At 44.0% G+C, this 26093-nt stretch overlaps 1 protein-coding gene across 3 annotated transcripts; it reads left to right on the forward strand.

Moving 5' to 3' along the window:
• The first annotated feature begins 512 nt into the window (after positions 1-512).
• Positions 513-25452, forward strand: trim9 (tripartite motif containing 9). 3 transcript variants are annotated; one of them, XM_054797038.1, is made up of 11 exons: positions 549-1506; positions 9273-9368; positions 9449-9571; positions 12851-12961; positions 14409-14562; positions 14644-14789; positions 16219-16357; positions 18356-18394; positions 19420-19723; positions 21493-21655; positions 22483-25450. In XM_054797038.1, the coding sequence occupies exons 1-11, from the start codon at positions 670-672 to the stop codon at positions 22558-22560; spliced, it is 2190 nt and encodes a 729-aa protein (XP_054653013.1). In that variant the 5' UTR covers positions 549-669; the 3' UTR covers positions 22561-25450. The 3 variants fall into 3 exon arrangements, with proteins under 3 accessions (XP_054653012.1, XP_054653013.1, XP_054653014.1); XM_054797039.1 differs by lacking the exon at positions 18356-18394 and having other exon boundaries at positions 22483-25451; XM_054797037.1 differs by lacking the exon at positions 18356-18394 and having other exon boundaries at positions 513-1506; positions 14409-14789; positions 22483-25452.
• Positions 25453-26093: the final 641 nt, after the last annotated feature.

The raw sequence follows: 26093 nt of genomic DNA on the forward strand, positions 1-26093 counted from the left end.
CAAGTGTTCCTGTCATTTTTTGAGCAGTATATATATATCATCAGACACCCTCGCCTGGGGTGTCTGATGACCCGAAACACCCATGACCCCGGTTTATCGCTGATGACGTGTCCAAGTATCATGTGAGGCGTATTTAAATCTACATATTGGATGTTAGCATGTCTACACGTGTTGCTTTACAAAATACCAAAGTGGCAAAGTTGCATCCTGTCATTCTTCACTATGTGGCCCTCGCTGGAGGGAAAAAGTTTGGACACTTTTGGCTAACTCGTCTAATATCCGAACTACTCCATGACGTTTGTTGCCGTTTATGTTCATGTATTCATGTGTTTATGTTCATGTATTCAGCAGGAATGTAAGGGGAAATGCATGAGCATTGTGTTTGTTGTCACTTGACAAAGAACTTTAAAGAAGACACACTTTTATTCCCTCCAATGCTGGACTAGAATCCACCGGTGGTCCAATAGCAACCCGGGAAGGGGCTCTGCCCGGTCTCCTGCCTGCCTATTGGTGGACGCACAGCCGGATGGCTCCTCCTCCTCCTCGTCCTCCTACTGCACTGCCTGGTTCAGATTGCGCTGCGGTGTTTGCAGAAGGACGTGTTACTGTTCGGCACCTGCCGCAGGTTCTGTTGCTGGTTCTGCTCTTTTTCTCCCCTCCCAGGCAGCCATGGAAGAGATGGAGGAAGAGCTGAAATGCCCGGTGTGTGGCTCCTTCTACCGGGAACCCATCATCCTGCCCTGCTCGCACAACATTTGCCTGGCTTGTGCTCGGAACATCCTGGTCCAAACCCCCGACGCCGAGTCCCCTCAGAGCAGCCGAGCTTCCGGGTCGGGCATATCCGATTACGACTATTTGGATTTGGATAAAATGAGCTTGTACAGCGAGGCGGACAGCGGCTATGGCTCCTACGGGGGCTTCGTCAGCGCCCCCACCACCCCGTGCCAGAAGTCCCCCAACGGGGTGCGGGTGTTCCCCCCTGCCGTCCCCCAGCCCGCCACCCAGCACCACTTGCTCCCGCAGCCCGCCTGCCTCGCCCCCATCCCCCGCAACGCGTGCCTCACATGCCCGCAGTGCCACCGCAGCCTCATCCTGGACGAGCGGGGGCTCCGCGGCTTCCCCAAGAACCGCGTCCTGGAGGGGGTGGTGGACCGCTACCAGCAGAGCAAAGCGGCCGCCTTGAAGTGTCAGCTGTGCGAGAAGAGCCCCCGGGAAGCCACCGCCATGTGCGAGCAGTGCGACGTCTTCTACTGCGAGCCCTGCCGCCTGCGCTGCCACCCGCCCCGGGGACCCCTGGCCAAGCATCGGCTTGTGCCCCCGGCGCAGGGCCGCATCAGCCGCCGCGCCAGCCCGAGGAAGATCTCGACGTGCACGGAGCACGAGCTGGAGAACCTGAGCATGTACTGCGTGCAGTGCAAGACGCCGGTGTGCTACCAGTGCCTGGAGGAGGGAAAGCACGGCACGCACGAGGTCAAGGCTCTGGGGGCTATGTGGAAACTACACAAGGTGGGTGACACCCTCGCGCACACACTACACTACTGTCCTACTTAGTTGGTCACCTTCAACTGGTGTCAGCATGCAAGTCACACGACACGCTTTGCTCTCATTTCCACGACATCACTGGCTGTTTGCCGCTTCCCATTTTGAGTGGGATGACTGGGAATGATGTTTGCCACAACATTAGGTACACCTGCAGCATCCAGTCATGAGACCCAATGCAAACATTCTGCCTTTACAAGGTAACAATTCTCATTTTGGTTCAGAATTGTAATTGTACTTTGCCGTGGTGTACAAAATGGCACGATGACGCCGTCAAGTCTCGTTTCGAAGTTTTTCCTTTTGTGGTTGTAGTTTGCACTGCGGTACCACGATCAATACATATTTGACACCGATCATCATTGTGACTCTTTATGTTGCATGTCATTGGAATGTGCAGGTGTCCCCAGGAAAGTTAGGCTTTGTATCACAAACGCCTGTCAGTGCAGTAATTATGGCACCAAAATGCAGCCTGTGATGTAAAAGTGGTGTACAACATTGCAAAATCCTGGCCCTCTTATGTCGCTATATCACACACATTGTTGTCAAAGCAGAATTGTTCATCCTAGCTCTTGTTTCTGTGTCTTAGCGGATGATGCATGTGTACCTAATGTGTGACCGGTCAGCGCACGAGTGCTTCAGGCGTGCGGTGGCATAAAACAGTGTTGCATCTGCGACGTTCAGTCCCTGTCATGTCGCTTCGTGACACATAAATGTTGTGAAAACAGAATTTTTCATACTAGCACATATTTTGATGTCCCGGTCGATGGTGCATGTGTAATTAATGTTGGGACCGGTGAGCACACGAGTGCTTCAGCCCTGCAGTGGCATAAAACAGCGTATCATCTGCAACATTCTGTCTTTGTCATGTCGCTTCATGGCCCAAAACATTTTGTAAAAACAGAATTTTTCATACTAGCACATATTTTGACGTCCCAGTAGGTGGTGCATGTGTACCTAATGTTGTGGCCGGTGCGCACACGAGTGCCTTCAGTTTAACACAGCATAGAAAGGCTCGAGTAGACCAAGATGCTATTTCTAGGTAGGTGGTGGGCAGCCTCCTCCTGCACACTCCAGCTTGACTTTAGAGTACATCTACACCAGCGTGCACGAGGCTGCAGGAGCGTTCCAGTCTGCCGTCACGTCTCCGTACATGAAAGCCAGGGAAATTAGGAATGCCGATACCCAGCGGCCTCAGGGGGCGGCACCTGCTGGTCGGTAAAGCCGAGGCACGGCAGATGGTCGACAGTTACTAACTGACGGCGTCGGGCATCTTGCGCTGCTGGAAGCTGGAAGAAATCAGATTTCCTTCTCAGGTCTGATCAGTCTGTTGAAAGCGTGACTGCTGCCGAGGCCATGTCCTGCCAAAGACAGGTAGCTCATTTGTACAAAATGTACCTCTGTCCCATCGTATTTTGGCCTGTCTGCGACTTTTTGGCAGCTTTTCCAAACTGAGTAAAGTACTGTAGAAGATGTGTTTATTTTCTTTGTAGGATCTTTATCCGAGATCGGGTCGGGTTTTTATTGCTTATTGCGCTTTTTAATATTATATTTCGGAGTCACTAGTATACACTGGGAGTATTTATTTGTCAAGGGACGATACTATAGGAAGTCAGTGTGGGTATACTTTGGAGTAGTAAGTATACAGCTTGTACAGCAGTGCACGTACATTTGCTGCCAACACGCACCCATTATTGCCAAACTATCTGGCAACACAAGTGAGTAGCAAGATCATTGCGTCTTGCCGACAGTCAACATGGTGATGCCGGTGTGCATGAGTGCTGCCAGCAGGAGTGGCGGTTCATTTAGGGGCAACAAGCGGGTCACAAGATCGTTGAATCCTGCCGCCATCAGGCACGGCGGTGGTAGCGTGCATGAGTGCTGCCGGGAGCTGCGGCTCATTGAGGGGAAACACAAACTCCAACACACGTGAGGCACAAGATCATTGTGTCTTGCCGGCAGTCAACATGGCGGTGGTAGCGCATGAGTGCCGCCGGGTGTGGTGGTTCATTGAGGGGAAACATGACTTCCAACACACGTGAGTAGCACGATTATTGTCTTGACGACCGTCAAGTATCACGGTGCTGGCGTGCATGAGTTCTGCTGGGAGCGGCGGTTCATTAAGATCACCGTGTCATCCATCCTGTGATTTTAGCCCAGCTTTGTTCAACTTCTTCTCTCTCCTGTTGTGGGCTGCACATCAGCGTACAAATAAATGGGTTGCATGGTCGCCATGGAAACAGCAGCAACCCACAATGTTTGGCAGACACACTGGACGCTTATTTTTATTAGGAACACTGGCGCATCAGACGCTGTCAGCTTCATTTCACACGTGTGCCACCGTCACATTCACTACCCTCTGGACGCCTTCAGGTGCAATAATGTACGCGCACACGCGCGCACACACACACACGCGCGCACGCGCACACGCAGACACACACATGCGCGCACACGCACACACGCGCACACACACACACAGGCACACACGCGCACACACGCGCGCACGCACACACGCGCACACGCAGACACACACATGCGCGCACACGCACACATGCGCACACACACACACAGGCACACACGCACACACACACACACAGGCACACACGCACACGCACACACGCACACACGCGCACACGCACACACACACACACACACACACACACACACACACACACGCACAGGGAAAAAAAGCCTTCTATAAGCGACACAAGAGCACCTCGAAGCGTCACAGGAACCACAGGACTGCCATCCAGTTGTCGTGGTGGGTTGGGTCATTGATGCCTCCCGGACGCCTCCCTGGGGAGGTGTTCAGGACACGTCCGACCGGTAGGAGGGCTCGAGGAAGACCCGGGACACGTTGGAGAGACTATGTCTCTCAGCTGGCCTGGGAACGCCTCGGGATCCGCCGGGAGTAGCTGGACGAAGTGGCCGGGTGGAGGGAAGTCTGGGCTTCCCTGCTTAGGCTGCTGCCCCCGTGCCCCCACCTCGTATAAGTGGAGGAAGATGGATGGGTGGATGTAGTGAGTAATGCAGGGACACTGTGGTTACGTTAGCATTGTAATTCAAAGCGGTGCGCTTGCTAGCAATCATTTCATGCGATTTGTTTCCCTTCTGGTGTTTTTCATCTTTACTGTCCAACTTTGCAAACACTTTTTTTTTTTTTTGGTGAAGAAGTGGCAGCACTGCTCGCCTCCATGGCAACCAGAATAATCCCTTTCCTCGTCGCGCTCCTTTCCTTTTTAGTATTCCCCTCCTCTCGCTGGGGTCTGTCCAAACCGGCTGCTCCGCACAGCCTCCGGAGGGCCGATCCTTGTCATTGGTGTAACGAGGCGAGACCAGCCGGAGTTGGACCCGCACGTCATCTGCCTCACATTTACGTCACTTGATTGCAAACGAACAGTTCGACAAGTGAAACACGTGTGACTTTCACAACAGCAGCTGGTTTTAAAGCGCATGCAGAGCTTGACAAGGCTGCTGGATGCTGACCACGCGTGATACTTCAAATGCAGCTGCTGCCATCTTGTGGCGTTCACTAAATAACCACACAATAACTTCACAAAATAACTCAAATCTTTGTAGTCACCGTGTAGTTCACTTTTGTAGTTCACCGTGAGTCGGTGAAACTCGATTCTTTGTTGAGTATCTACAAGTCGTGAAACTCAAGTCTTTGTTGAGCCCCTGTGAGTCAGTGATACTCAAGTCTTCATCGAGCACCTGTGTGTCAGTGAAACTCGATTCTTTGTCAAGCACCCGTGAGTCAGTGAGACTCCAGCCTTTGACAAGTACCTTTGAGTCGGTTAAACTCAAGTCTTCCTTGAGCACCAGTGAGTCAGTGAACTGTTGCGCAATTAGTGACATGTTACAGATCCCCCGCGGTTATTTGCTCCTGTAGACCACGCACCCGACGGCGATAGGAGACGCTGCGGTTAGTGGAATGGAGGCGCTAATGGGAGCATTTGCTCAGCAGCCTTGCTAACCGAGCTAGCCTCTGCTTGTTCAGACTGTCTTATTAAAAAAGTACACAAGATGCCCTCAAATCCAGCCTACGTCCCCCTTTTAAACGGAAACCAGAGCCGTTATTTATCCCGCCAATTAGTCAACGCCCTCGCCTGGTAAATCGGACAGCGCTGAGAATAGATCACGTGTGGCCCATTTCCTTTGGTGCCGTCCCCCGTGAACGTCAAATAAGGACACCGTTTGCCTCAGCTCGTTATTATTATTAATATTATTATTATTATTATTATTATTATTATTATTATTATTATTATTATTATTATTTCCATAATCTGGATTCCACTGCTTTTTGGTGTCAGTAAGAGCGTCTTGTGCATTATTGATGATGCAAGTGATGAATAATGCAGCATCATCCTGCTGTGTTTCAAATATGGAGAAATCAGAGCTTTTATGGTCCCGTGTGTGTGGAAGCCAATCATGACATCATCATGACATCAATAGTGTGTGGACTATTCACCAAGTCGTGCAAAGCGGACTCCACCTTACTTTGGGCTTTCTTTAAAAGAGCTTAGCTGCGTCATTCCAGGTCGTGTCCGTGGGATTTCCACCTTCCTCGCTAGTGGTTTAGTCCAAAATGTTTTCTGTTGACACTGAATAGCGTGGAGTGAATTATTCACGTGGTGCCCGTGTTTCCTCGTGGGCTTTATTACGTGGATGATTAGCGCTCCCAAAAAAACACTGGCCTCCTTCATCCTGCATCCTGTTTTTGTCACAAGTTACTTTAGTAATGGAATTTTTATTAAAAAATGATGAGTGTAGGGCAATAATTCAACTAGGGTTGTTAGCACAGCTAGCTAATTTGATGCAAAGCAGATCATGACAAAAATAATAAGCACATAAACTTACGCAACATGAATCCGGTAGTTGATTTACTCGAGTCCTCCATCAAAGAGCACATGTGCAGAAAGTGGTACATGCATCCGTGTGTTGGCGAAACTTGAGTCTTCGTCGAGCGCCCATGAGTCGGTGAAACTCGAGTTTTTGTCGAGCCAGTCAAACTCAATCATTGCGCACCCGTGAATCGGTGAAACCTCCGGGCTGAGCAAGTGAATTGTTTGTTTTGTCAAGTCCGTGATGGACCTGAAAGTCCACAACTCTAGCATAGCCATTTGTCGCTACAGTGCTAACATCACATTTTGAAATCACACTAGTTTAGCCTCTTCGCTGACAAAAAAAAGCCATGATCACACTTGACGCTCCTACGTCTACACCCGAACGGCTGGGTAGTTGGCAGAGCTGTACTGTGAGACGTGTAGCGAAGCCTGAGGTGGGGAACTTTCCTAACTTTCATGCACCAGAAAAAGCAAAAGGTACATTTGAATGTCAGCCACAAGCTAACACAGCGGACCTGTACAAAGTTTACATCCGAGTCTTTGCTCAGCTGCTGCCTTCGACAGTCACGGCCACGGTCTGTGGAATGCTAGCAGCAGCTGTCTCGCGTTTCCCAAACATCGGGGGTCGAAGGTGAACCCCCTCGCGGACCCAATGAAGTCACCGCCGCCAGCAAGGCTGACACAGGCTTGTTGTTGTTGTTTGTTTGTTTTCTTCTGTATCCGCTCACAGCCGAGATGCACACAAAACACAATAAGGCGCAATATGGCGCTTGTCTAGTCGGTGACGCGTGAGGGGTTCCCACAGGGTCACGCACCCCACCCCCGAAACCTTTGCTACCCTTTCCTCCCCAGACTGTCCAAACGGGAACTTTTGCACGGGATTTCCTGTCCCATGCTGACTTCTTCTCCTTTGACGACACAATAAAAAGCTTTAGTGTTCAATCGTCCACTTAGTTTGCGTGAGTAAGAATCACATTGAAAGGACTTCTTTTATCTTTTGTTTTGTTTTCAAACATTGGCGTCAGAATTGTTCACTTGAAGCTCGATTCAAAATAGGAAACGGAAAATGTCATAGAAGGTTGTTGTTTTTTTATCTTGTCCGTGTTGTCAGTCGTTTTTATACTCTGCTTTTCAGAAATGAGTGTACGTGACACAACTATTTTTACGTTTTCATAAAAATGAGGAAAAAGACGTTCAAACAAAAACATGAATAACAATGAAATGAAATATTTCCCCTGAGGGCCGCCTGTAACTGAGAGCCCATTTGAATGTACTGTAGAACCACCTCACATATTAGAATGTTACACATTTCGTCCTTATGCCTTTCATTTGCTTTTCTTTGAGCACAAACGCACATTTACAGAAGACGCCAAGGTGCCAAGCAGGAATGGGAGGATACGACTGTTGTGTCATTAACTTGAAGTGGGCTTTGACAACAAAAGACATAAACTCCAACTGCATGCGCTACTCATTTTTGACAGCAAAAACACAGAGAGATGACGTGTTTACTTTATTTCTTTTAATTATTTTGTACTTAATATTATGTATTTTATAGAATAATAAAATAAAAAACATAAAACAAATGAATCAAAATAAAAAAACAAGAAATATATTTAAAAATGATGTAAAATAATAAAAAAACAAGCGTGTGTTATTCCCAGGCTTTTGTGGACCACGTAAAACGACATAGCCGGCCGGATCTGGCCCCCAGGCCTTGAGTTTGGCACCCGCGTTGTAAGCCGACATGGTCGTTGGATTGATCTGTTCCTGTCTCAACTGTACAAGCATCATTTTAACCTCTGCAACTCATCCTTAACTTGGTTGAAAGGACGCATCGCTCTGCTCGGTGAGCAGCGGGTCCCGCTGTGGCTCCCCGTCTAAAAGTGGCTTCGTCTGCTTGTGGCATTGTAAAAAAAGACACACACACACACACACACACACTAAAAGAGTTCATTTTTATTTCTAAACAGTTTTGGTTTGCTTTTCTTGGTCAGTTTTGTTCTCCCACAAAGTCCGTATGCAAATTTGGAAGCCACCCTCTCAAATAGGTTGCGATCCTGTGGGAGACGCTGCTTACTATTTTTGTTGCACTGAGCAGCCAAGATGTTTCCAACATTTTTATACCAATACCAACAGAGTTGGTAGACAGCTACAAATTCACCTTAACAACAAACTGGACTGGTCCGTCAACACCCACGCCCTCTACAAGAAGGGCCAGAGTCGCCTCCACCTGCTGAGGAGACTGAGGTCCTTTGGTGTGTGCAGGACTCTTTTACGGACCTTTTATGACTCTGTGGTGGCCTCAGCCATCTTCTATGCTGTGGGCTGCTGGAGAGGGGGCAGCACGGACAGGGACAGGAGCAGGATCAATAGACTGATCAGGAGAGCGAGCTCTGTCCTGGACGGTCCTCTGGACTACGTGGAGGAAGTGGGGGAGAGAAGGATGTTGGCTAAGCTGACATCCATCATGGACAACACCTCTCACCCGCTACATGACACTTTGGGTTCCCTTAGCAGCTCCTTCAGCAGCAGACTGTTACACCCACGGTGTAAGAAGGAGAGGTGCCGCAGGTCCTTCATACCGACCGCTGTCAGGCTCTACAACACCTGCACCACCTGAACCATGTTGTAGTCACTATGTATTCTTTACTTGCGTATCTTGCTTGCTGCTGTAACAAGTCAATTTCCCCGCTGTGGGATAAATAAAGTACATACAGACATACATTGCATTGTTTCCTTTCCAGCTCTGTGGTTCTCATCACACTTTTCCCATTTTTAAAGCCCACTTTAGCCAAAAATGGTACATGAAAAGATGCTGTCGGTCCAACTCGTGCGTGTTCCGTGCTGTTTAGCTGCAATGCTAATGCTGAACCCTCATGCTCCCTTCAGGGTCAGCTGTCTCAGGCGCTCAACGGACTCTCGGACCGAGCCACCGAGGCCAAAGAGTTCCTGGTCCAGCTGAGAAACACGGTGCAGCACATCCAGGTACGAGTGCTCTGATACGCCACTGCTGCCGTGCAATATTACGCCTCTTACGTTAGTGCACGTTTGCCTTGGTTGAGCAGGAGAACGGCGTGGAGTTCGAGGCGTGTCTGGTGGCGCAGTGCGACGCCCTCATCGACGCTCTGAACCGTCGCAAGGCTCAACTGCTGGCTCGCGTCAACAAGGAGCATGAACACAAGCTCAAGGTGAGGCGGGACGCAACGTTCGCCTTTCAGCAGGCATTTTATCCTAGCTCATCTAGGGCACGAGTGGTGCTGACACTGGGGGGGAGCTGCGGTTCACTGAGGGGAAACGCAAAGTCCAACATGTGCTGTGACACTGTGAAGCAGAAACTGGGCCGCATGGCAATTTTTATGTTTTGTCAACAGACAATCCTATAGAAAATAAACGTACATACTGTAACTTTAGAGTAGTCCGTGTGCAGCTTGCATAGCGGTGCAGCTGTGGCATCCAATATTGTGTAAATATCCAGCAACCCAAGTGAATAGCAAGAAAATGGTGTCTCGCTTCACAGTCAAGCGTAGTGGTGGCAGTGTCATTGTCTGGGGACGCACGAGAGCTGACGACACCGGGCGGGAGCTGCGGTTCACCGATGGGGAACACGATGTCCAACACTGTCCTTGTGAAGCAGAAACCTTCACAGCTCCCCGTAGCACTCGTGCAGCCCCGAGACACAATGATGTTGCGACTCACCCGACAATAACGGCTGTGTGCTGGCTCATTTCCGTGGATACCAAATCTGTACAAGCTGCACACTGACTACTCTAAAGTAGTTTGATTTGTACAGCAGCGTCCCCTCACAAGACGGAATAAGAGCCGCCGTTGACGGATGCTTGCGGCGATTTCACACACGCGTGTGACGTTTGTCTTTGCGAGCAAGTGAGATGATGGAGCGAGCGACGCACGGGAGGAACAGATTCTGTGCGGCGTCCAATTTCACGCTCGGGCGCCTGCTAGAATCCATGTTTCGCACGTGGAGGTGATCTGTGTGGCGACATGCGAGCACGCTCGCTCACTCGCCTCCCCCTTTAACCCAAAATCCATAGCCAGCAAAGCCTGTTCAGCCGCCAACACCGGCGCACACGAGCGCTTGGCGTCTGTGGGTGCAGTATCGTCTGCGTGTGTGTGGGCGGCTCGGCCCATCTGGCAGAGTCCAGATTAGCCAGATTACACCAGCTAGCAAGCCTCGTCTTGACCCTGGGACAAGGCACCAATCAATCCGCACCCCCTTTTTGATGTTGTTGGGTTTTTTTGACTAATCAATGAAGTCATCAAAAATGTCAGCATAAATTCAGCGTGTCGTTTTCTGGGTTGAATGCTTTTGAGCACCAAACAAGTGACTGTTGGACTGTTGATGATAGCATTTTTTAAAAATGAATATTATCTTTGATTATTTTTAAATGAAAATGAAAAATTGTCAGTTTTTAATGGCATTTTCCATTTTTCTATTACTTTTTCAAATATTCAATTAGAATGCAAAGTAAATGTCATTTTTAAAAATGTATGAACTATAAAAAAACAAATAAACATGAAATATAAAAAATCTAATGTAATATTTATAAGCATAAATCAAATGTAATAATATAAATAAATAGAACCTGATATAAAATATGGGGATTCTTTTCTTTTTTCATTCAATTATTTTTGAATTCCAATAAATGTGAAACAAAAATAGTCCTTCACTTAAATGCATGTAAGAATGGTGTGGCGGGTTTTCCACACGTAGTGTACTTACTTACACCGAGGAGCGCTTTGACTTGGCAGTTGGGGCGTAAACGCCAAATGCGGTGGGATTGCAGGGGTGCGTGTCAGGTGACTGCAGCTCCACCAGCTCGCTGGGCTAAAAGTGTCGCAGTGTCCCGATGGCGTCAACACAGAAACCACTCATTTGTCTTCTTGTTGTCTTCTGAAGCTGCTGATGCTCACCATGACCCGACGCTTCCTCAAATAGGAAACTAATTAGTCAATTATACATGATGAAGTCAATTGTCTACTGTATAATAATAAATGATATGATTATACTTTTTATTATAATATAGGCTACACATGCTATCTGCCTGCCTGCCTAGCTGCCTAATGCTTCTATTATATACGCTCACACACACACACACACACACACACATATATACATGTATAATGAAATAGATCATTGTTATTATATTAAATATATATAAACATATCAAATATTATTATACTGTGTAGTTATATTAACATTTATTATTATTATATGAATTCATGGATATAATATTATATTGTGAAATAAATGATTATATTCCATTGAACCACACACGCAAAATTCACGGTTCGGTTCGGCTCGACGCGTGTGTGTCACGGTTCGACATTTTTTCGATACAAAAAATAAATGACCTTGCCCTTTTTCATTTGAATTTGACTGAAATTGCCAACATTTTTCACATTTTTCTCATTTGTCATCATTTTCGGCGCGGTGTGAATGTGGGCGGCGGAGCTCAGTGGCTCCGCAATGGGGGCCATCCTGGTGGCGCCCGTGCGGTGCGCTGCCGGGACAATGCATTCCATCACCGTGGCAACCGCACTCGCCACGGTGAGATGACGGGCTTTCTTTTTCCCGCAGAAACTGCAGCTCTCGTCCGCATCAGCAGTTCCAAACGCTCGCCGCGGGGGCCGTTGATGACATCACCAGCGCGGTGAATTGTTCCATGAGCGGTGCGAGGAACATTGCGCCTGTTGGCTCGTAGGTCCTATCCTCTGTCTGCTGGGCGGCGTGCAGGAGACGAGTCATCCGGGGGGGTCACAAGAGGCCACAAAGTGAGATATTCAGCTCGTCAGTCCCCCCCTCCCCCCAACCCCGGAGGGAAAGCAAACTGCGGGTTTTATATTTTGGAGCCTCAAAAAGAGAATCCAGGGCTTGTCACTTGTTTCTGATTGTAAAAGTGAAAAGAAAAAAAACATTTTTTAAAATTTCAATTCATTAGCGTGCCTTCCTGCTCCTGCCAGCTCTCCCTCTCCTTTCCCTGCTGCGCGGGGCAGTGCCCGGTGAGCATGACTGCCGCCTGCTTCTTTTCTTGTGTGTGTGTCACACGACCCTGCTTGCGTTCATTCTTTCTCCGCCGGGAGGATTTTCCTTCCACCTCTCGGCCTGCTGGCACAGCAGCGGCGAGGTTACTGTTACCTAGCAACCCTCTCTGCTCCGTGGCTGCTGTTTCTCATTTGCAAGCTGTGAGGACGTCGTCGGTGATGGGCAGGCAGGCGGGCGGGCGGGTTGTGGATGTGAGGACACGTCAAGTATGTAAGCTAAAAATATTCAAAAGCACCTTCCATCCTGTAAAGCTTCTGATACGACGGCGCCGTCCGCCGACTCTTCTCGCATCACGAATGCGTGACTGTCACTCGTCCTCCATCCATGACAGGAACCGGTGGCTCGGCCTCCTCCGTCCGTCCCGTTTGATAAAAGCACTTCAGGTGTCATCTTGTTGTCGCTGCAGGTGGTGCGGGATCAGATCTCCCACTGCACGGTGAAGCTGCGTCAGACCACAGGCCTGATGGAGTACTGCTTGGAAGTCATCAAGGAGAACGACCCCAGCGGCTTCCTCCAGGTCAGACCACCTTTCAGGACTCATCGCTTACTCTGTGGACCAGTACGACCAGAGCACTCGTGTTTCATATCACATTCATGTCAGTCTGTCCGTTCATATACGCGACATGAGAGCTGAAGCTCCTCCCCGGGACCCACACTCCCACTAAAATACTTCCATCGCATGAACAATGTTGCCAGCGTCCCATAAGCCCAGAAAAAGCCGCTAGATTTAGAGGAACAAAATCTGGAGTGGTCTGAATACCTGACAGGCGCGTTTTGTTGCTCTGGTGGGTCTCTGGCTCTAGGTTTGCCAGTGTAGACTGCATTTAGAGGTGAAAACAACATGAAAACCAGAGCTGTTTTTTTTAAGCCAGCGCTCTGGTTTTCATGTTGTTATCACTTCTGAATGCTGTCAACCGGAAAACATCAACTCTGATTTTTATGTTGCTTTTACCTCTAAAGGCGGTCTACTCAAGTACTCATGAGCCAGTTGTACCCAGACATGCGCATTGAGGGAGAAGACTACAATTGCCCTCCTCCCACCCGTTTCAATGGTGTAGACTGCCTTCAGAGGTGAAAGCAGCATGAAAACATGAGCTCTTTTTTTCCTAATTGACAGCCTATAGAGGTGAAAACAAAAGCCAGCTCACTGGTTTTCATGTTGTTTTCACCTCTAAATGCGGTCTAACAAAACGCAGAACACAAATACCAGCTCTCTGATTTTAATGTTGTTTTGTACCTCTAAATGCAGTCTACTCAAGTACTTTTGAGCCATCAGCCTGTTCTACCTGTACATGGGCATCCCACCCGTTTCAATGGTGTACACTGAATTTTAGAGGTGAAAACAAGACAAAACCAGGTCTCTTGTTTTCATGTGGTTTTCACCTTTCAATGCAGACTGCATTTAGAAGTCAAAAGATGAAAACAAGCGAAAACCAGCTCTTTTGTTTTCATGCTGTTTTCACCTTTAAATACAGTCTACTCAAGTACTTGCAGACCATCAGCCAGTTGAAGCCAGAAATGTGTATTGAGAGAGAAAACTACCCTCACCCACTTCAACGGTGTAGACTGCATTTAGAGGTGAAAGCAACATGAAAACCAGAGTAGACTGCATGAAGAGGTGAAATCAACATGAAAACAAGAGAACAGGTTTTTTTTTTTGCTTTTCATGTTTCAGAACAACATGAAAACAAGAAGCTGGTTTTCACTGGCTTTCATGTTGTTTTCACTTTTAAATACGGTCTACTCAAGTACTGGCGGGCCATCAGCCAGTTGTACCCGGACATGTGCATCGAAAGAGATCATTCCCTCGCACCCGTTTCAACTACGTAGAGTACATTTAGAGGTGAAAACGATGTGAAAACGAGAGAGCTGGTAGAGGTGAAAACAACATGCAAAGCTGAGAAAACCGTCCTTCCATTGTGCAGGTGTGCCTAATGTTTGTATGTTTGACTTGTACTCGTCAGATCTCAGACGCGCTGATCCGGAGGGTCCTGATGACGGAGAGCCAGTGGGGGAAAGGGACGCTGACTCCCAGGATGACCAGCGACTTTGACCTGACGCTGGACAGCGCCCCCCTGCTGCAGACCATCCACCAGCTGGACTTTGTGCAGATGAAAGGTACAGGCGCAGGCGTCCCGTGCGGACGTGTACTGAAAAAGAACTCCCCCTCCTCCCCCTCTTCCCCCTCCTTCTCCTCAGTGCCGGCCGCCCCCATGCTCCAGCTGGAAGAATGCTGCACGGAGAACAACAGCGCCACGTTGTCATGGAAACAGCCGCCGCTCTCCACCATCGCCGTGGACGGATACATCCTGGAGCTGGACGACGGAGACGGGGGACCGTTCAGGGTAGGCGCTGGTGCACGTGATTCATGGCATTGGTCATGTGATGCACTTCCTGTGGGAAGGGGGGGGCTGGGATAATCCAACAGAGAATTGCCATCTGGGATCAAAGCGTCCTCCGTGGCGTCTCTGTGTAATCCATCCAACGACACCCCTCCCCCTTGTTGTCCCCGCTGAGACGCGTCCCTGAACAACCACGACCTTCACGCAGTCCTCCGCAGCGTCTCCAGGACGTCGTCCTTTCCTTTCATCCGCTTTTCAATCTAAGAGTTGCTAACCATCATCAGCAGTGTGTTTTATTTTGGAAAACAAGCAGGAAGTGAGGCTCATAGTCCCCAGACTGCTCCACAGGAAGTACTTACACACAACGTCATCTCAAAAAGCCCAACATACTGTAGTGCGGTACTTGAATAGCATCAGAGACGCAAACCATTGATGGAACTGTGAGAGCACGTCAGGGGAGCGCAGCAGCTTGAGAAAATAAGGAAATTAGCATACGTGTATATAATATAGAAATAAATACTGTCTAATAAGATGTAGAAATTCATATAAATAGAAATAGTGTGTAATATAATATACAAATTGTTTGTACTATAACATATACATATTTTTTGTAATATATAAATATTTTTGTAATATATATATTTTTGTAATATATAAAATTTAAATTGTGATCAATTGTAATATAATATATAAATAAATATTGTGTAATATAATAGATCAATAAATTGAATGTAATATGATGCATAAATGAGTTGCATGTCATAGAGTAATGTATATAAATTGTGTGTAATATAATGTATAAATACGTTTTGTGTAATGTAGTATAGAAACACATTGTGTGTAATATAATATATACGTAAATACTCTAAATACAGTATGTATCACTTAACTTAATGCGCCGCCGTTGGCGACACCTAGTGGCCGCAATAATGAATTGAGTTGAGCTTGTGACGCGACTGGACACCCAAAAGGAATGACACAGAGCGTAGCGTAGGCTTCTTGGCACAGCATGCTGTCTGGTGCGTTTCTGCCTTGGGGAAAGCGTCTGTAAGTAATGTGCAACTGTCGTGGTGTGGATTGAGGAATGTGCTGTTTTAGGCAGCAGTGTTGTTTCGTGAGGACAGAGGATAGTCTTTAAATCAGCCTCAGTTCAGCCATGTTGGCTTTACGTGGCGTGTTTGACCAAAGTTAGACGTTTTCTCTCCCTCGTCCGCACACTGACTCACTGAGGCCTCGCCGACGCTGCGCCGTGGCGGGCTGAGTCCGTATTTATATTCCAGCGTGGGCCGGCTCGCCCACGCTCCCTCCTTTAGACCCTTCATCCATCACCGAATCCAAACGGGACTCTCGTTTTGGGATGAAAAAAAAACGTCATACTTACGCACTCTGCCGTGTGTGTGTGTGTGTGTGTGTGTGTGTGTGTCCCACACAGGAAGTGTACGTGGGTACGGAGACCATCTGCACGGTGGACGGCCTCCACTACAACAGCACGTACAAGTCCAGAGTGAAGGCCTTCAACGCCAGCGGAGTGGGCCAGTACAGCAAGACGCTGATCATGCAGACGTCTGAGGGTGCGTTCAACAGCCGTAATCACCGCTTTCACGTTAAAGGTCCCGTATTTGTCGACAATTTCAAATAAAGTCAGGTCACGCAATCGTGTATTGGACATGTATTAGTGTCGCTGCTGGGATGAGGACAGTTTAAAAGTACTTTCAGTAAGCCCTGCTGACACAAAACAACAGCTTTAATGCTAATGAGCGTCAGCACTATTTAGCACTTTAGCATTTTATGTTTTATTTGTGCGCTTGATCCACTTTGCGCATATACACTAACGCTGCACTTGTCTGACGTACGTCACATGCAACAATGTAACACCAAGGACAGGAGGACACTAGCACAGCTACTGTATGTGATGCTAAAGTGCTAAAATGACACTTTAACATCATTGGCTGAAGAAAGACTAAACCGTCAAAATGACAGGGGTGTCCAAAGTGTGGCCCAGGGGCTGTTTGCTTTTTAAAAAAAAAAATTTTTTATTGGCCTGCAGCACATTCTGAAAGTATAAGAAAACTAACAGCAAAAATGTAATCTTGCAAGAATAAAGTCTCAATTTTAAGAGAAAACACTTGTAAGAATAATATTATATTTTATATTTTTATATATATAAAAATAGCAAAAGGTAACGTCACTGTAGTAGCATATTGTTGAAATGTTAAATAAAAAATGCAAAGCAAATGCAACAAAACAACGAATGAAGTAATTTCTGGAAAATTTGCGTTCAGGAAAAGTAATCGTGTTATAAGAATAAAGGCAAAATATTTTGGGAATAAAGTCATAATTACGAGAAGAAAATTGACAAGACAGTTAAATAGTTGGAAAATGTAAATAAAATAACAGCAGAAATGGAAAATACAGCAGTAACTTTACGACAACACAGTCCAAATATTAAGAGAAAAAGCCATCATTTTACAAGAAAGTCGGAATATGATGAGGTCCTTTTAGTAGCGTAACGGTGAAATATGAAAAGTAATCATTTATCAGAAAAAAATGTACAAGAAGGAAATTTTTAAAAACTATTAAAAAACAGCAGAAATGAAAAAAAACATCAGTAATTTGATGAGAATGAGGTCAAAATGTGAAGAGAAAAAGTCTCACTCTAACAAGAAAAAAACCTTATCTCATTTACGCAAATAAAGTCATAATATCATGAGGAAAAAGAATATCATTTTAGTAATATAGAGTTGGAATATTGATGAAAAAAATATTTTTTTAAAAAGTGAAATATAAAAAAAAATGAAAAAAAACAAATATTTATGCGAAACAAAGCAAACAAAATAAAGTTGTAATTTTTGGAAAATACAGTTGGAGAAAAAGTTCTATTATGGGAATAAAGTTGTAATATTCCAAGAAGAAAATTCACAAAGATTATTTATGAAGAAAGTTTAAATATTTGGAAAAACAACTGCTAAAATGTGTTTTTTTTAAGAGAATAAAGTCAAAATATGAAAATAAAAAGGTGTTGTTCTCACGAGAAAAAACGAAACAGAATTACGAGAATAAACACCCCTGTTTTAGGATGTGTAGCAAAGCCTTCTTTGTCTTTTTTTTGCCAAGAGGTAGGCGTAGGCGGGCTCACCCAGCTGGGGGACGTCTCCTGCCTTCTCCTCTCAAAGGTGAATCAAAGACGTGCGGGAGATGATGGACTTTCCGCGGGTTGCTTTTGCGTAATAGGGGACCTTTAACGAGCACAAAAAGACATGATTGCATTTGTGAGTTGTGCCGTTGAAGCTTTTAATGAGGCGTAGTCGTGCACCGGCTCCATGCGCTTGCTTTCCCATGTAGATAAATGTACGCATTGACGGGGAAGCTCACCAGTGGATCAGCCTGCAAAAAAAACCCTCCCAAAGAAAACCACCAAATTGTCCCTTGATCTTTTTGGTCTGTGGTGCTTTTCCAAGTGTCTCCTGTAGGTTTTGTTTTCTTCCGCCACTGAGTTAAAGCAGCTCCCTCCTCTCCCCATCACCGCTTCCTCCTCTTCCTCCTCCCCTCTGCTTCATTTCACCTTCCAGCTGGACTCCCCCCGTGCGATATGCAATCTATAGGCTCAGGTAGGGATGCTCTCATTGCTCACTTTGGTTGCCTTTTTTTTGTTTTCCTTCCTCTGTCATGACTTTGCCGCTGTGTGGGCTGCACTTGACTTGATGAACACTTGCTATTGTTTCCTGTGAGGACGCGTGGAAGAATTTTTCTCTCTTATTATGAAACGCCATGAAGCAGGAAGTCCAGTGAAGCCCACGTGAAGAGCTGAGCACGCGCTTGACTGAATTTCAACTACTTTGTAGCAAACGTTGCTTTTATCCTGCTTACACAAAGCTCGTGTATTTCAGTGACTGTAATAACCTTTCATACACGGGGTGATTGGGAAGTAACTCCTATTTTGAAATACTTATACTTAATGAACACAAAATAAAGAGAAAAAAAATCACAAATAATTTGCAAGCATTTAAAATAGGGTGTTACTTTTCAATTACCCTACATAATTATAGCTTTCATGAAAATATTATTTGTTAATAAAAAGATAAAAAATTGAATATTAATGGAGTCATGTTAATATATTGAGTGTAAATATATATAATATATATTTTACACACATATTAAATATATAAACAAATATACGTAAGTAATATATGTATTTAAGACGTCATGAGAGGTTCGTTTTGTTGCAATAGTAATCCTGTAATTATAAAAGTAATAATAATTCTATAATTACAAAAAATAATAATAATAAATAATAATAATTATAAAATAATTTATACATTAAAATGTCAAATTTATTATAAATACATTATAATATATATATATATATAATTATATTACCTTCTGAATTATTTTAATTAGTTATTTTTAATGCATTTGTCCATTTTATTCATAGTTTATTATAAATTACAAATACATTTACTATTCCAAAATCAGGTACGTTATTTCATTGATACTCATCGGTATTGTTCATGGTGACATTTCATTACAAAAGTCATGATTACAGGAATATTGCACTTTATTCCTACATTAAGTCCATCACGTTTTTCCTGCGGTCGCTAAGCAAACCCGTGTGCCGCTCTTTCCCCATGCGCAGTAGCATGGTTCACCTTTGACCCCGCCTCGGCCCACCCGGACATCATCTTCTCCAACGACAACCTGACAGTGTCGTGCAACAGCTACGACGACCGCGTGGCCGTAGGCAACACGGCCTTCTCCCGCGGCGTGCACTACTGGGAAATGACGCTGGACCGCTACGACAACCACCCTGACCCCGCCTTCGGCGTGGCGCGGGCCGACGTGCTGAAGGACGTGATGCTGGGCAAGGACGACAAGGCCTGGGCCATGTACGTGGACAACAACCGCTCCTGGTTCATGCACAACAACTCGCACACCAACAGGTAATTCCAGCAAATCCATTTTTAGTGGCCAATTAGCATTATGCTGACCTAACGCAGTCATGGTCAAAAGTTTGGAGACACCTTCTCATTCAATAATGTGAGGAAATGTCCCCAAATTTTTGACCGGTAAGGAATGTACTGCAAATATCATCCGACATTATTTGTGCTCTGAACCTCGGCTGCACTTTTATTCGTATCGGGCTGAAATTGTCCGTGTTCGTAGTACCACTAGAGATCTCAACAAATGGTCTTTCTTTCATCAATTTCAATGAAGTTATGATATTTTTCCTGATAAACTGACCATATGGCTTATTTTTACGACTGGTACTGTACACCAGGGGAGTCCAAACTAAAATGACATGATTTTTTTAGTTTATTCTAAAAAAAGGTTGTCTTTTTTTCTCCTTAGAATATGACTTAATATTTTGACTTTATTCTCGTAAAATTACAGCTGTTTTTTTTCGTAATATTTTGACCATTTTTTTTCATTTCTGCTGTTCTTTTCCATTTATTTTCTAACTATTCCAACTTTCTTGTAAATTTACTTCTTGTAATTATGACTTTATTCCTATAATTTGGCTTTATTCTACTAAAATGACGTTATTTTTCCTCATAATATTACAACTTTATTCCTGTAAAATTACAACTTTTTCTTGTTAGATTACAACATTTTCTCCTTAATATTTTGACTTTATTCTTGTAAAAACGACTGTTGATATTTTTCTTTTTTGGCAATATTATTGTGGGTTTTTGCTTTTCTTGTTAAATTCTATTTTTAGAATGTGCCGCAGGCCACAAATGGACCCCGGGTCGCACATTGGACACCCCTGCTGTACACCAACAAGTGTTTCACCAATGGTGATGTTTTCGTGTCTAATATAGTTTGTATTTAATGCAGTGCAGCCATTCACTTGCTAGACCGAATGCACAATCTCAGTCAAAAGTTTGGAGACACTTTGTCGTTCAATAGCATTGGGAAGTGTCCTCATACTTTTGACCGGTGCTGCACATGCTGAAAATATTGTCCGATATTTTTTGTGCACTGAACATAGGTACCAGTTTTTTTCATATCAGGCTAAAATTGTGCGTGTTTGTAGCGCTCCTTGAGATCTCTATGTGGGCCAAAAAATGTGTTTCTTCATTTAGTTTGAACAAAGTTACGACAGTTTTTCTGAATAAACTGACGTTATTGTCGCTTATTATTTGGTGCTGTACACCAAGAAGTGTCCCACCAATTGTGCTGTTTTTGTATCTAAAATATATTTTGTATGTAATGCAGGGCAGCCATTCACTTGCTAAACAAATGCACTGTCCCAGTCAAAAGTTTGGAGACACTTTATAATTTAATAGTATTGGGAAGTGTCCTCATACTTTTGGCCGGTGCTGCACATGCTGGAAATACTGTCCGATATTTTTTGTGCACTGAACACATGGACCAGTTTTATTCATATTGGGTCGAAATTGTAGTGCTTCTTGAGATCTTGACGTGGGCCAAAAATGGTGTTTGTTTCTTTGATTTGAACAAAGTTATGACATTTTTCCCTGATAAAATGAGCTAATTTTTTTCATTGACCAATTGTGATTGAGCTTTCTGAATTCCGCCTAGCAACAAGCGGCTGCCGGGTGTATGGCATCAACAGGCCAAAGAATCCAGCAGTTGCGTTCCATTGCTTACGTTTCTTACTTGAGTTGTTAACTCTCATCGTGACTAACAACTGATTTTGGTTTGAAATACTTCAGCTAATTGGTTGGCGTTGTGATCCATGCAGGACGGACGGCGGCATCAGCAAAGGCTCGACCATCGGAGTGCTGCTCGACTTCACACGCGGGATCATCATCTTCCTCATCAACGACGAGCAGCAAGGTCCCGTGGCCTTCGAGGGCTTGGAGGGCCTCTACTATCCCGCCATCAGCCTCAACCGAAATGTCCAGGTAGAAGCACAATAAATCACATAAATAAAAAATACAAACCATCATCTTGCTTCATAAAAATGCATTGAATGGTGAATACGAAGCATTTCATGATATGTGTATTTCTCCAAATGCTGCTATTTAGAGCTTCCGACTTCATTTTTATCACCGCAAATACAAAAAGTATGAAAGATATGCCGTTCCTTCCGGCCTGCTTTTCCAAGTTCTCGCACTGAGGATTACATATTTAAAGAAAACACCCCCAAGACTCAAACATTTTCAATCAAAGGGGGGAAAAAAACACCTCCAAGAGATTTGGAGGCTTTGGATTCAACACCAAGAGAGAAGTACTTCATTTATTAATATTATTATTTTATTATTATTAGATTTAGAAGCGCTCGAAATGGGATCAGGAAATGTTTTGGTCATTTTACAAGAATGAAGTTGATGTTTTCTGACAATAAAGTTGTTATATAAAGAAAATAACGTTGCACTAAATAATGTTGAACAAAGTGACTTTTGTTATGATTGATTTATCAAGTACTCCATTTGTACCTTGGAAAATACATTTCATAACTTCTTTAGAGCCCACAAAACATGGCGGTTGGTATGGCAGCCATGTTGGGTAGCCACATCTTCTATTGGATGGGACAAACCCCAAGCAATCACGTCGGATGTCCTTTCCACGGCATGATTCATGTCAAGAGTGTTCAGCGTGTAGCTGAAGGCTGTGAAACGCAGTGTAGGAGGACACCAAGGCTTTTTCCTGTTGGTGTGGAAAGTGGAGAAACAGCGCCCCCTCAGGCCTCACTCGTGTATTATTTTTGTATTTTATTTTGTCTCCGCAGGTCACGCTGCACACCGGCCTCCCCATCCCAGATTTTTACACCCCGGGGGAGGTGGAGCCAAACGGTGCCATGTGCTAGAGGCGCATACGACGCAGCCACCCTCCTGTCAGCGCCACCTTCTGGACGCTACACAACATACAAGACATAGGGAGGTTATTTTTATTATGGCTAATAGTGATCTTGCTATTAATATTATTGATATTAATAATGACATTATTATCAATAGTAATGTTGATAATTAAGTATTATCAATTATTAATAACAATGATTTGTATTATTGATGATAATGTTAACATTGATGTTAATATTATTCATAATAATAATAATGATGTGGTGTGTGTGTGTGTGTGTGTGTGTGTGAAGAGGCAAGCACAATAAGGTAGTGTATGAGATCAAATAGCGTATATTTCTATAAGTGTATATTTCTACTTGATTATATTTGCGTCGCTGGTGTGAGCTTTTTGCGTTTTTGCGGTGGGAGAAAAGAAAAACACGTGTAATGAAAGCATTTGCATTTGACTCTTTGTACATTTTTGTAATCTTGTCACTGAAAAGGGCTTCTTATAGCCGCGCGTTATTTCACGTAGAGTGCAGCTACTGCAGATGCGTTACGATAGGGGTCGCGGGGGGTCGTTAGCGGAGGGAGCGGCACCGAACGTAAAACGTCCTCACGGAGGATGTGCCACAATATTAGGTTCACCCTGGCGCTTCATTGCGCCCATAAAATGTTGTTAAGAATAAAATGGAGCTTGTTTGCCATCTAAAGAAGGGAGAACATGAAATGAAATGCATACATTCTTATATACATTCATATATTCTTACATACATTCATACATAAATTCTTACTTACATTTATACATACATAATTATCTGCATACGATACAGCACATTCTTGCATACATATGTTCTTACATTCATTTTTACATGCATACATTCTTATATACATACATTCTTACATATATTTAAGTAAATTCTTACACAAATACATTCTTACATACACACATACATACAGTACATTCTTTCTTACATTCTTATTTGTACATATTTCATACATTCATACATATGTTCTTGCATACATACATTATATATATTCATATATTCTTACATACATACTTTCTTCCATAAATACTTACATTTATACATACATACATACATACATTGTCTACATGCGATACAGTACATTCATAAATACATATGTTCTTACATACATTTTTAAATGCATACATTCTTACATACATACATTCTTACATACATGCAGTCTTACATATATTTGCACATAAATTCTTACATACAATTATATATTTTTGTTGCATACGTACATTCTTACATACACTCATACATACAGTACATTCTTTCTTACATACATACATTCATGCACACATACATTCTTACATACATACATTCTTATTTATACATCTTTCTTACATTCATACATACGTTCTTACATGCATACATTATATACAGTACATTCATATATTCTTACATACATATATCCTTACATAAATTACTTACATTTATACATACATACATACATAATCTACAAACATTATAGTACATTCTCACATACATATGTTCTTACATACATTTTGACATACATTTTTACATACGATACTGTATATTGTTGCATACTTACATTCTTACATGTACTCATACATACATACATACTGTACATTCATGCACACATACATTCTTACATACATGCGATGATATATTGTTGCATACATACATTTTTTCTTGCACTCATACATACTGTACAGTCTTACTTACATACATTCATGCACAAATATATAAATACATACATTCTTACATGCACTCATACTTACAGTACATTCTTACATACAGTACATACTTTCATATGGTGCTAACCTGTGCTTCTCTCACGCCTTCGCTGCCGCTGTTCGATACCCACCTGGTAGACTGGAGAGTCCACTGAGCCACCGTGACGCGTGACGTCACCTGCTGCTACTTGTGTGTATTGTGATGATGTACAACAATAAGTAAATAACACCAATGAGTGACAAAGGCTAGAAAAGTGCAACAGCAACGCTCTGACACGAGCAGAATGGCTTTCAATGATTTTTGTCCATTTTACTCTTCAACATTTGAATTTTGTGGACTGAAATCAGCTCATTGGTCTGAACACAAACATATGGAAGTGTGTATGTGTGTGTGTGTGTGAGTGTGTGTGAGTTTGTGTGAATAAATAGACTAGTAGATAATGATCATGATGATCATTTGTCAATCGCAGCTTCTATCAATATTATTGCGCAGTCGCTGGGCGACACTGGCTCTTATATATCTAAATGTATATCACTTAAATACAGTGTGCGTGTGCGCGTGTGGAATAGTACCTGTTCATATTCTTCATTATAAAATACATGATTTCTCTTCTGATTTAAGTAAACATGATGGTTATACAGTATGTCTCTTCTATTGCCAGATGACTGCCACATTATTATTGTTATCATTATTGTTATTGTTATTATTATGATGATCATTTGAGCCTAATATGAGCCTGTGTTTTATTGTAAATGTGAAAATTCAATAAATGAGTGTCTACCAACTACTTCCAATACCTGGGACTCCAATGAAAAAGCTTGAAATACGTGCAATATATGAATCAGAATTAAATAGCGATAGCTTGTAATGCTCGAAAAATCAAATGTGTAGCCTTGGAATACATTTCAAAGATAGATAGTTAATCTCCAAGAGAAACACACTTTTTTAGCATCTATGCAAAATTATCCAAATAAAATTAATCATATTGTTAACTTAATCATATATAAACATTAACCTAACATTTAAAAAACGATATTTTGCCAGTACTCTATATAAAAATGACTAGACCTGTATATGCATGATACAACAATATTAAAATACAGTCCAACTTGTCTATAGTGGCCACTAGAGGGAGACTGCAAAAGTGGCCGCTTTAGACAGGCGGCCTCTATAGACAGGTTGGCGTCCAGTTTGAATGTTGACCAGTAGAGGGGGAAAAAAAGAAAAAAAAGGGGGGGGGGAAAATTAATGTTGACCAGTAGAGGGCACTGTGGGACTGCGGATAAAAGTTGTACAGCACTACTAGGCTTGTTGTTATCCACGACCCACAGAACAAAGCTGTGCTAGTAATGTCTTACGCTTGTTTTTAATATTTTACTTTTTATACGGCAGAGTGTCATTACAGCTTTAGTTCATCAGGAAGTGACGGGAAGTGACGGTGGGCGTCCCGAGCAGGAGAGCTAGGCTCAGTGCTAGCTGTGAGTTTGGAGAGAGTTGGGAAGTGTGTTTATGTTGGCGTGGATGTAAAGTCCTGCAGTGTTCTCCGCTGTTAATAAAGCCATTAAAGTGCATCGGCGACGTGAGTCTCTCCTTCCCCACAACAAGCGGCATTACAGTATTGACCAGTGCACACCAGGAAATAAACGGTGTCATTTCTTACAGGCATTGGCTGGACAGCTATGTAGTGGGGCTTGTTTAACCTTTGCCTTGTGGGCAAGCAGGAAGGAGAGACGATGCTGAGAGATGTGTGTGTGTTCTGAGCTGCTGTCTGGTGGCCGCGTTCAAGAAATAAAGTTGGCAGAAGCAACAGGAGAAGTTTCCTTCTTTGCTTT

This window comes from Dunckerocampus dactyliophorus, chromosome 13 (genome assembly GCF_027744805.1).
Source record: "Dunckerocampus dactyliophorus isolate RoL2022-P2 chromosome 13, RoL_Ddac_1.1, whole genome shotgun sequence".
Lineage (NCBI taxonomy): Eukaryota > Metazoa > Chordata > Actinopteri > Syngnathiformes > Syngnathidae > Dunckerocampus > Dunckerocampus dactyliophorus.

Excerpts from the sequence above, each read along its gene's own strand:
- trim9 (XM_054797037.1), top strand. The coding sequence starts at position 670 with ATGGAAGAGATGGAGGAAGAGCTGAAATGCCCGGTGTGTGGCTCCTTC. Across the intron at positions 9,572-12,850 it reads AGCATGAACACAAGCTCAAG|GTGGTGCGGGATCAGATCTC; the intron begins GTGAGGCGGGAC and ends TTGTCGCTGCAG. Across the intron at positions 19,724-21,492 it reads AACAACTCGCACACCAACAG|GACGGACGGCGGCATCAGCA; the intron begins GTAATTCCAGCA and ends TGATCCATGCAG.